At 36.6% G+C, this 12283-nt stretch overlaps 1 protein-coding gene and 1 long non-coding RNA gene across 2 annotated transcripts; one reads left to right on the top strand and one right to left on the bottom strand.

Moving 5' to 3' along the window:
• Nucleotides 1-326: 326 nt before the first annotated feature.
• Nucleotides 327-887, bottom strand: LOC106299656. The gene is made up of 2 exons (XR_001261831.1): nt 697-887; nt 327-622 (listed from the first exon to the last, which is right to left on the bottom strand). It is a non-coding gene; the product is annotated as an uncharacterized LOC106299656 (long non-coding RNA).
• A 3926-nt stretch (nt 888-4813) lies between these two features.
• On the top strand, nt 4814-9050 carry LOC106336398. The gene is made up of 5 exons (XM_013775231.1): nt 4814-6217; nt 6444-6500; nt 6567-6714; nt 6943-7008; nt 7078-9050. The coding sequence occupies exons 1-5, from the start codon at nt 4814-4816 to the stop codon at nt 9048-9050; spliced, it is 3648 nt and encodes a 1215-aa protein (XP_013630685.1).
• The last annotated feature ends 3233 nt before the right edge of the window (nt 9051-12283 follow it).

Below are 12283 nucleotides of genomic sequence, written 5' to 3'. Positions count from 1 at the left end.
CTTACTATCATTTCTCACTAGTAGAAAAAAACCAAATACACACGTTCACTTTTCGTGGCTATGAAAGTTATTTCGTAGCTATATAGAGAACATGACACGAAAAGCTACGAAAACCAAATCGTACGTATACGATCGTAGCATATTCGGGTTCGTAGCAAAAACGTTTCACTACGCTACGGTTTTTGCTTCGATAGGTAACGTGGCAAAAGAAGATTTAGCTACGAACCTAAAACGTGGTCAATCGTAGCTTTTTTAAAAAAAATATTTAAAAAAAAAATCACAAATAAATCGAAATTTTAAATAAAAAAAATTAATTCGAAAACTGATTATAATTAAAATAAAATATTTTTAATATAAATTAAAGTTCGGTTTACAATTAAAATCCGGTTTACAGACTAAACCAGAATTTAAAAAAAATAAACCCAGAAAAAAAAAAAAAACTAAACCTAATCTTCAAGCTTGAAGCCGCCTCCTCGACCTCACCGGATCTCACAGATCTTCTTCTTCCTCTTCCAGCGTCAACCCGTGTGACGTGAATCCAACAACCACCACATCTGCCACAAATAGTGGTGGTCTTCTACTCTACTTCCAGCAAATCCAACAACCACCATATCATCTTCTTCTGCCGCAAGAACTCCTTTATAAAGAACAAAGATAAAGTGAGAACGAAAACAGAGAGAGAGAGAGAGAGATTACACAGGAGGAGACGAGGAGTGGAGGTGATGAGGAGGAGACGAGAAGGTGACGAGGTGGAGGGTGGCGACGGAGTTCGTGAGAAGAAGAACAGAAGAAAAAGTAGCTCGTGAAGTGGAATAGAGATGTAGATGAGATGAGGTGACGATGGAGTTTGGGAGGGGAGAAGTGAAGAAAGAGTTAAACAAAACCAAATCAATCTGATCTGTTGGATCAAATATTATCGATGGTTAGGATTAGATAATGGTGATCCACACCATTCCAAGATGGACCAATAAGAATTAAGCATTCTATTTCTTTAATAGTTTATTATTAGATTTCATAGTTTAGGATTATATTAATGGTTTTGTTGTTTATGATTCGATAGAATTGCAACTAAAATATATTAGAATTTGGGTTTGATAATTAAAAGTTTAAAGTTGAAAGATATTTATGATTGAAGATTTGGAATAAAGAAAATAGGTAATGAGGTATAGATTTTAGCATGAGTTTAAATTTTTTTTTAACTAATTTAAAATATAAACTTGAAAATCCTAAATTTAGAATATGGATTTAGGTTTGGGTTAATAATAACACAACTTGATTTAATATAATTTTATAAAGTTGTTTAATTAGTGTTTTATGATATAAAGTTAATTTTTTTATATAAGGTTAATTTGGAGAATTAGTTTGGGGGTTTAGAGTAAAATTTGAGAATAACTTTTTAAAAATTTTAGATTAGTAGTTTATGTTTAACTTTTGGTGATTAAATTTGAAAATGTTAAATTTGGTGTTTGAAATTTATGATTTGAGGTATAAGGTTTATGGTTATAGGGTATGGTTTGGAATATAGTGTTTGAAGTATAAATTTAAGTTTGGAACTAAATTATAAGAAATATTAAAATTTAAATTTCAGTTTAAGATTTGTGTTTAATTTTGAAAATATTAGATTTAATGTTAATTCTTTTTCTTTGGTCATCAAATAAGCTTCTAATTCACTTAAATATAAATGGGTTTATATGGGGTTTAAACAAATGAATTTAAATTTAAATATAGATTTATAATATAGGATTTGATTAATGACTATGATTAAAGTTAAAAGTTTAGCCTAATTTAAAAGTTTTAAATATAACGTTAATGTTCATGATTAAAGTTTATTTGGAGTCTTAGGTTTGGGGTTTAGAGTAAAATTTGAGAATACAATTTGAAAATTTTTGATTAGTATCTATGTTTAAGTTTTGGTGTTTAAATTTGAAAAGGTTAAATTTGATGTTTAGATTTTATGATTTGGGATATAAGATTTAGAGCCATAGTATATGGTTTGGAATATAGTGTTTGAAGTTTAGTAGTTTTGGAAATAATTTTTTAAAAATATTAAATTTTGAGTTTAAGTTGATATTTGTTGTTAAACTTTGAAAATATTAGAGTTAATGTTTAGATTTATGATTTGGGTATAGAGTTTATATATAGAGTTTAGGGTTTGAAATATAGTGTTTGAGTTTAGAGTTAAAATTTGAAAAGTTATTTTAAAAGTGATTAAATTTGAGTTTAACTTTAAGATTTTGAGGTTATAGTATGAAAATATTAGAGTTTAAAATTTTTTTTTAGAGTTTAGGGGTTAGAAACATGGTTAGGGTATAGGGTTTCAAATAGCCACAAAAAATTTCGTGGCAAATCGTAGCTAAAAGACATTTTGTATATTAGCCACGTAATATTCATAGCAAAATCGTAGCAGTTTGTTGCTACGTTTACATTCATAGTAAAATCGTAGCTAATTTAGCTACGTAATTGATACGATTTGCTACGTTTTACGGTTCGTGGCAAATTTGTAGCAAATTCGTAGCTTTTCCCATTTTGCTACGAAAATAACGTAGCAAATTCGTAGCTATAGCGAATTTTTCTACTAGTGTCTTTCCTTCCATATCATGTAGATTGTAGCTTGAAGCCCTAACCTCAATAGAATGTAGCCAAGGTAGCTGAAACTATGAGTTGTTAGGTGTTCAAGAGTGCTTCCCGAGTTCGGATCGTGAGGCCTCCTCAACAACGTACTCACCACTTCAATCCAGAGAGTGTAAGTGTATGGACAGGCAAAAAAAACAAATGATCCCTGATCTCGTTTGACTCTCCACAAGACAGACAACCTTGCACCTGTCCCCATGAGTTCATACGATCTCCGGTTGACAATTTATTGTTAACAGCCAGCCATATTATGAAAGCGAAACGGGGCACTCCAAGCGAGAATCAAATTACTTTACCCCACAGTTTGATCAGTCTATTCACACGGATCTGCTGACACGTCTGTGAGGTTGAAAAGTGATTGCAAAATTCATTCTCGTTCTTTCTCCATAAAACAACATCCTGCGTGTTTCTATTTTCTTCCAACTGATGAGCTTCAGTCAAGTTGATTATCTCTCGCATATGTCTATCACGGGTTCTACGGAAAGCCCATCATGTATCATTCCTTACTTCGCAAACTAGAGCTGATCTAGCAATACCAAGCTTTAACGTACCAGACTCACCTGCAACTTCAATTAAAATCTGACATTTTGCCTCCATAGGTAGGAATTGCTTCGCTAAGGTTCTCAGCTTCAAAAGCTTATGCCAAATCCATGAACCCAATCTCTAACATCCCAAAAAGATTCTCTACGAAGTCCATCTTTCCGCCAATGAGGTGTAGATCTCTTGGATGATGGGTTTCATTCTTGGCCAGATCTCCTCCTCTCCATTGAGCATCTTCTTTAACACCAGAGATCTGTTTCAAAAATTTACATTTTAATAACCAAACCCAGCCAACGTTCCCCATCTCAAAGCTTATGCTTCTGTTTCTAGTACTGTTTCTAGTACCCATAATTATGTATTTTTCAATATCTTCTAATTATCAATTATATATTAAAACTGTTATAAACGATAAAATTTATATTTTAAAAAATAGAAGACCATATCGATCCTCCATCCATCCCCAACAAGTTGGAGTTTGTTGTAACCATTTTATTCTTTTTGTTATTCAATCCAATTTTAAAAATTTGTTATGATGTCAAAATGAAAACTAACATTACCCGTAGAATAAAATCCGAACAGAACCCTGAAACAAAGGACTTCAAAATAAAATAGAAAATTTTGCGATCATGTAGACTGGGCCCCGATGACCTATTCGGAGGCCGCAGGATGAGGAGCCGGCGTGTAGGTCTCCTTGGCTACCGCTGCAGGAAATGTCGGTGGTAAAATTAAACGATATGTTCCGACGATAAAAGTGGGAGAAAGTCTCTAGCAGGTCACGCAAAGCTACATCTCATATGGGGCTATTAGAATATGTGGTTAACAAATTGGTTTGGTTTCCTTTCGCCTACCAATGGTTTAGCTTAACCGGTTGTATATATATATGTATTGAACAGCACAATGTAAAGTTTAACTTGAGAAAATACATTTTTCATTCTCTGTAACAAACTTTCTTCTATCGTCTTCTTCGTCTCTTTCACCTCAATCTCAAGTTCTAATATGGTATCAGAGCAGTTAAACGCTCGCTTTCTGCTTTGTTTTCTCGGAAAATCTTTTCATTCTTCTCGAGCTTTGAATCCTCTCTCGATTGGTGTATTTCATGAGTACATCGCTTTCGATTCTCGTCTTCGCGGATTCTTTGCTTCGGGAGATTTTTGCGATCTATCTGTTCGTCTCGTCGTTCGTTGGAGTATTGATTCACTACGATTCCTGCTGAATACCTTGATTTCGATCTATTTCTTGATCAATTGGATTCTTGATTCTTCTGTTCTGGATCTAGTTTCTTGAGAGTACGGCAGCTACAATGAGTACGGTGAATGATGAAGCTCGTGAGTCGTCTCCATCTCTTCTCGATCCGAACTCGAATCCTCTCTACGTTCATAATGCCGATCACGCTGGTATTTTTCTTGTCTCTGAGAAACTGGCTGGATTAGGTAACTTCTCTACTTGGCGTAGATCGATGCTTATGGCTTTAGGAGCTAGGAATAAAGCTGTATTTGTCAATGGAACGTATCCGGAACTTGCTGAAGATCATCCTGATTTTGCGTCTTGGTCTCGTTGCAATAACATTGTGTGTACTTGGATCGTGAATGCTGTAGAAAAGAAGATTGCGAAGAGCATCATCTGTTAGGATACGGCCAGACAGATGTGGCTCGATATTCATAATCAGTTCAAGCAAAGTGATGGACCAAGAACAGCTGAGATTAAACAGCAGATCTTTGCTGAAACACAAGGTTCTCAAAGTGTGAGTGATTACTATACGAAGTTGAAGCAGCTCTGGGAGGAGTTGAAGAATCATGAAGGACCTTATACGTGTTGCTGTGGACGTCCTGACTGTGCTAGTCTAAAGAGGATCGTTGCTAGAGAAGAGCAAGATCACATCTTGAAGTTCCTGACTGGTCTTAATGATACCTTTACTGCAACAAGGGGTCAGATACTGATGATGGAGCCAAGACCTAACATTTCCAAGGTGTTCAATTTGGTTTCTCAGGAGGAAAGGCAACGGTCGATGAAAAGTGCGAGTGTTGTTGCGTGTAACATCTCTCAGAATATTCCTGATGATAATCTGGTGGCGGCTTATTCCGGTGGATACAACAAAAACAGGCCTCGTCCCATGTGCTCTCACTGTGGACTTACAGTCCATACTGTCAACCGATGTTATAAGCTACATGGCTATCCGCAAGGATACAAACCACCATCCTCCTTTCTTAAACCACAGAGTCAAGTTCAAGCTCCAGGCTCACAGAAATCTTCACAGAATTGGCCTCCTCGCAAGGAGAATGTTGCAAATATGGTTCTTCAAGATAGTGGTGGTATTTCGATGCACACTCAACAAGGAGTTCACTTGGGTACAGTCACACCAGATCAGGTTCACCAACTTCTCAGTGTCTTGAGTCTTCAAACGACACCATCTCAGATCTCTGGTAGCACCATTCACTTGTCGGATGGTACAGCTTCTACTTCAAAACCACAACCTCATCTTATCACTCATTTAGCCTCTGAAACACCACCTTCAGGTAACACGAATAACTATCATTTTGTTTCTGCGGGAATGAAGAACGGTCTTACTACTTTAGACACTACTTGGATAATTGATACTGGTGCTAGTTGCCATGTTTGCTTTGATTTGAAAATGTTTCTTTGCACTAACTCAATTAGTGACACGTTTGTTACACTTCCTGACGGTACTCGCATTCAAGTAGAAATATCAGGCACTATCACAATTACTCCACGACTGACTTTGACTGATGTGTTGTTCATTCCTCATTTCAAGTTCAATCTTTTAAGCATTAGTGCTCTTACTAGAAATAGCACCATCTATGTTTTGTTTCCATCATATGCATGTTACATCTTTCCTGGTAACCTGTTTCTTAAACTTCAGGAGCATACTCCGGATTACATGATTGGGAAGGGTAACCTCCACAACAATCTTTATGTCCTGGATGCTCCTGCTTCACCTGATCATCATTCATCTGCATCTCATTCTGTTTCTTCTGCTACACATAACGTTTTCCATCAACAACATACTCAAGATCATGATATTTCTCTGGTTTCATCCGAAATTTGGCATCAAAGATTGGGTCATCCTTCTCATCAAAAGATACAAATTCTTTCAAAGTTTTTACAAGTCTCTGGGTCTGTTAAAAGTGATCATTGGAGTCTGTGTAAAGTTTGTCCTTTAGCCAAACAAAAACGAATTTCTTTTCCCTGATAATCCTCATCTTTCAAAATTACCTTTTGACTTAATTCATCTTGATGTATGGGTTCCATTTCAGACTCCTACTCATGATGGATTCAAGTATTTACTTACGTTGGTTGATGATTGCACGCATGTAACATGGATTTACTTGATGAAAGATAAAGGTTCTGTTTCTCATGTGTTTCCTGAGTTTTTACAGTATGCTAAAACACAATATTCTGCTAGTATAAAAGCAATTAGATCTGATAATGCACCTGAGTTAGCATTTACATCTCTTCTTCAAACTCATGGTACTGTTCATTTCTTCTCTTCTCCATACACCCCTCAACAAAACTCTGTAGTAGAACGTAAGCACCAACACATTCTCAATGTTGCCCGTGCCCTTTTGTTTCAATCTAACGTTCCTTTACATTACTAGGGAGAGTGCATTCAAACTGTTGTCTATCTTATAAACCGCACTCCTTCTCCTCTTCTTCAGAACAAATCACCGTATGAACTTCCCACACACAAACAACCTTCTTATGATCATTTGCATGTTTTTGGTAGTTTGTGTTTTGCCTCTACTTTGTTGAAAGATAGAAACAAGTTCAGTCCTCATGCTTCTCCGTGTGTGTTTCTTGGTTACCCAAATGGATTTGAAGGTTACAAAATTCTTCATCTTGATTCTGAAACTATTTCCATTTCTCGTAATGTCGTTTTTCATGAGACAGAATTTCCTTTTTCAAAGCATAAACGTTCTGATGATTTTTCACAATTCTTTGATCAAGATGTGTTGCCTCTACCAGTTCCAGATTCCCCATTCCCAGCTTTCTTTGATCTAAGAAATGATATAACTGAATCTGGTTTGTTCTCTGCGCCTTATGATGACTCTTTGCAACATCTTCCTTCGTCTCATGTTTCTTCTATTCCTTCTTCTTCCACTAACTCCTTACCACAAGCTCAGACTCGTTCTAAACGTCACACTCGTGCTCCTGCTTATCTTGATCAATATCATTGTTTTTTACTTGATAGGATAGACACTCTTCCTGTTCATTCAACTAATACCACTCCATATCCTATCTCTTCTTATCTTTCTTATGATAAATTTGATGAGGATCATCGTAACTTTCTTCTCAATATTTCTACTACTAAACTTCCTAAAACCTATAGAGAAGTTGTTCTATCTGATGAGTTTAAAAACTCCATGAAATCTGAGAAGAATTTGTTGGAAGAGAGTGGTACCTGGTCTGTGTGTGAACTGCCTCCAGGGAAACAATCTGTTGGGTGTAAGTGGATTCATACCATTAAGTATAATCCTGATGGAACCGTTGAGCGACATAAGTCTCGCGTGGTGGCCAAGGGCTATACACAACTGGAGGGTCTGGATTACTTGGACACATTCTCACCGGTGGCAAAGATTGGTACACTACGACTTCTTCTTGCTGTTGCAGCGGCGAAACAATGGTCGATCACTCATCTTGATGTGAGTAATGCCTTTCTCAATGGCGATCTTGATGAAGAAATATATATGAAGCTACCTCAGGGTTATGAAGAGTTGACTGGGAAGAAGGTGCCTCCGAACTCTGTTTGTCGGCTTCATAAGTCTCTTTATGGCCTCAAACAGGCATCACACCAATGGAATCACAAATTGTCTCATGTGATCACTGGTGATGGTTTCAAACAGACTCACTCGGATCATTCTCTCTTCGTCAAGTACGTGGACAAGGTCTATCTTGTGGTGCTCGTCTATGTAGATGACATCTTGATTGTTGGGAATGATGATGATGCGGTTGAAAGGTTCAAGACTGTTCTCAAGTCTGCGTTCAAGCTTCGCGATCTTGGTCCAGCAAAATATTTCTTGGGCTTTGAGATTGCTCGCAACCAGTCAGGCATTTCACTTAATCAGCGTAAGTATGCGTTGGAGCTTATCGAAGAAGCTGGCCTCTTGGGATGCAAACCTCTTTCAGTACCTATGAAACCGAATGTGAAACTATCACTGTCCACAGGCACTCCTCTGCCTGATGATGCCGTTTATCGAAGACTTGTAGGACGCTTGCTGTATCTCACCCACGCTCGGCCTGATATTACTTATGTGGTGCATAAGCTCAGTCAGTCCATGTCTGCTCCCACAGACTCTCACCTACAGGCTGCTACTCGTGTTCTGAGATACCTCAAGAATGATCCAGGCCAAGGCTTGTTCTACTCTGCTTCCCCGAAACTGAATTTTACAGCATATTCAGATGCTGATTGGGGAGCTTGCACTGACTCCCGACAATCCATTACTGGCTATTGCGTATTCCTTGGTGATTCCTTAGTCTCTTGGCGCTCGAAGAAAAAACATACAGTCTCGCGGAGCAGCTCTGAGGCTGAATACAGAACCATGGCAGATGCTACATGTGAGTTGATTTGGTTGACGACTTTACTCACCGAGTTACATTGTCCACGTTCATCACCTGCCATTCTCTTTTGTGATAATCAATCTGCTCTCTACATAGCTTCTAATCCGGTGTATCATGAACGGACAAAGCATGTAGAGATAGATTGTCATTTGGTTCGACAACGGTTGCAGAGTGGCTTTCTCAAGACGCTCCATGTCAAGTCAGAGTTGCAACTAGCTGATATATTGACTAAACCAGTGCAACCAGGATTATTCAAGAGTTTAGTAGACAAGATTGGACTACACAGCTTGTGTCTTCCATCTTGAAGGGAGGGTATTAGAATATGTGGTTAACAAATTGGTTTGGTTTCCTTTCGCCTACCAATGGTTTTGCTTCATCGGTTGTATATATATGTATTGAACAGCACAATGTAAAGTTTAACTTGAGAAAATACATTTTTCATTCTCTGTAACAAACTTTCTTCTATGGTCTTCTTCGTCTATTTCACCTCAATCTCAAGTTCTAATAGGGGCGGAATGGGCTCGGGAAGGTGAATCTTTATGTCGCATTAGTAGCGTAGAAGCTTGTTGTGTAGGGGACAGTAAGTGACAGCGTCTGACTTTAGGCATGACTCACAGTCCATTGCAGACAATATCTCGCAATCGGTATTTTCATTGCAGCTCATCTGAAACATCCCTTTTCTTCTCTCTTTGTCACCTACATGGTCCTTATGCTTATGCTCATGGTCATTCCCATTACAACTTTTGTTGTTGTTGAGGAAAGCGATTGATGATTTGAATGTGATGGCCAGAGGCGACGCAGTTGTAGTGACGTGAATAGCAGGATTGGCAAAGATCGATCATGTGGTCGGAGCAGAGGAGTAAAGCTGGATTGATCATGCATTCATCACAAATTTGGTAACGAATGTGTCCTGCAGCATCACATTCACAATGCCTCAGGTAGTCACAGGTAAGGCAGAAGTTCTGAGTTTCGGTAACGCAATGGATCACGGCTGTCGTACTTGTACATCTGTGGCAGATTTTTGCCATATTTCCTGATTAAAAAAAGGGAATTACATAAATATTATATCAACGTATCAAAAACGGGAGAGAAACAAAGAAACTTACAGACCACTAGGGGAAGAAAGGAAGCAATCTTTGTTTAATCGTTAAGCAATCCTTTGTTTATATATACACACTAATTTTTTTGCTCACTATTGAATACATGAATAAAAATATTCTTAAATACAGAAGTTTACGATTATCCTTCTTTTTATCAACAGTTTATGATTATCCTTAACTAAAATTATTTCTGTAATTCAACATCTCGTTTATTAATCAGACGGTTGACTAAAACAACACACACTAATACTAATAGGATCCATGTTTCTTAAAATTTGAAATTAATTATATCAACAAAAACTACCAGCAGACTATATGCTTACGTATAAACTTATACTAGATGATAACCCATATTCTGCGCTGAGTGAAATTTATCTAGAAATACTTATATGATCAATTTATAAATAAATAAGATGTACATATGTATTTTTTTCAACTCATCAGATCTAGATAACTTTAACACTAAATCATTTAATTTTTGTATAGTCTTATTCGTTTGGATCTGCATCAATTGTTAAAGGCCCATTAGAATGTTGTCCACCACCAATCGTTAATTGAAGTCTATCGGAAAGCATATAGAAAATTGGTGGACGTCCACCAAATATATACAATGGCGTTACTTAGAGAATCGTAAAACTTCGTTTTCTCTCCCGTAATTAGGAATATAGAGTAAAAATGTTCTAACCCTACTCTATTTTCTACTCCATAATGAAATGATTCTACTCTATAATGAAATGATGAACAAACAAAAAATAGATTACTCCATTTATGGAGATGGAGTAAACTCCATTTATGGAGATGGAGTAAACTCTATTATAGAGTGAGATATAGAATTGTGTTGGATCATTCTTTACTCCATATTCATTTTTACTCCATTTCAGACAAAAAAAATGGAGTGGAGATGGAGATGCCCTTAGACGTAATTTATCAATAAGTTAATGACTTTTAATAAGAGAAAACCATCTTTAAAACCATGAATTTTCAAATTAGAGAAAAAAAATTCTAACTCGTATTTGAGCAAAAAAAAATTCAACTTTTAAATATTGACCATTTTAACTTTTATATTTTATTGACCCAACAATTTAGAAAATTTGAATAGTCAATCGTTAAACTCCAGTAACGGCTATTATACCCAATATGACGCCGTTTTAAAAATCACTTTGTTTAAGAAAAACATCAAATCAATTTCATCTTCCTCACTCAAAAATCTAATGCTCAATTAAATTTCATCTTATCCAAATCGATTTCAAAGGAAATCTCCAATGAAGACAAGCAGCACTGCTTTCTCCGGCGTAACAATCCGACTTTATCAAACTGATGAGAATCATTACTTGTGGTCGGAAAAACCACCACTGCTTGTCTTATCTGAAATTGCCTCTGAAATTGATTTGGGTAAGATGAAATTGGATTGGGGAGTAGGTTTTCAATTGAGGAAGATGAAATCGATTTGCGATTTTTCTTAAACAAAATGAATTTAAAACGGCGTCGTACTAGGTATAATGACCGTTCCTCGAGTTTAATAGTTGATTAATTGAATTTCTTAAAAGGCTGAATCAACAAAATATGAGAATTAAAATGTCTATTATTTAAAAATTGAGGAATTGTTTGGTTCAAACATGAATTGGAGGCATTATGGCTTTTAATTTGAAAATTTAAAGTTTTAACGACCTAATTTAACACCAGAACTATCATATAATAACAAATGCATATCATCTTTCATCATGGCCCTAATTGCACACATTATAAGTATCTAAACCTATAACCTCCCTATCATAAAGATCGAAACTCGAATCCGTACAACCAAAAATTTGGGTTGGTTTAATGGTTTAAAATGTTAACTGATAGTATTGGTTTCAGAACTGAATTTAAAACCGGCCCGGCCCAACCCTCTAATAAAATCCCCAAATTGATCTCATCCCTCAAGAACCTTAAAATCAAAAATCCAAAGACAACCCATTTCATTTCCCATAAATCCAAGAGGGACATCAGTCCACGAATTCATTGTTGATATCTGCCTAAACACTCTCCATTTTTTATCGTGCTCTCTCAAACACAAAACAAGTTTTACACAAAACTCCAAAAAACAAAGAATCTGACCCATGCACATAGGTTTCACAAACACCATCATGCCCATCACACGATTAACCCAAAGAAGAAAGAAACAGAGGAGAGAGACTGGAGAGGAGCTCGAATTTTCTATGCTTGGTTAGTTTCAGTCAAGGTTCGCATGAGAAGCTTCTCAAGACTTCTTCATGGAGTCTTATTCTTCTGTGGCAGTGCGTATTGAGCAAATACTGTCTCTGGAGCTTATGGGTTCGTCGTCTTGGATCGACTTGCTTTCCAGTTATGGTGTATTTGTCTCTTGTCTTCTTTTGTAGCAGGTCTTGAGGTGTGGTAGTCTCACTGGCTTCTTCCTTCCAAATAACAGCTTCAGTACA

Source organism: Brassica oleracea, chromosome C1, assembly GCF_000695525.1.
Source record: "Brassica oleracea var. oleracea cultivar TO1000 chromosome C1, BOL, whole genome shotgun sequence".
NCBI classification, from domain to species: domain Eukaryota; kingdom Viridiplantae; phylum Streptophyta; class Magnoliopsida; order Brassicales; family Brassicaceae; genus Brassica; species Brassica oleracea.
Note: the sequence above shows the minus strand (reverse complement) of the source record. Positions and strands in the feature narration are given on the sequence as shown.

What these genes read in the sequence shown, in the direction of transcription:
- LOC106336398 (XM_013775231.1), top strand. Translation starts at nt 4,814, where the DNA reads ATGTGGCTCGATATTCATAATCAGTTCAAGCAAAGTGATGGACCAAGA. An exon ending in AAGATCATGATATTTCTCTG is followed by an intron (nt 6,218 to 6,443) that starts GTTTCATCCGAA and finishes GTTCCATTTCAG; the next exon opens with ACTCCTACTCATGATGGATT. An exon ending in TGGTTGATGATTGCACGCAT is followed by an intron (nt 6,501 to 6,566) that starts GTAACATGGATT and finishes GAGTTTTTACAG; the next exon opens with TATGCTAAAACACAATATTC.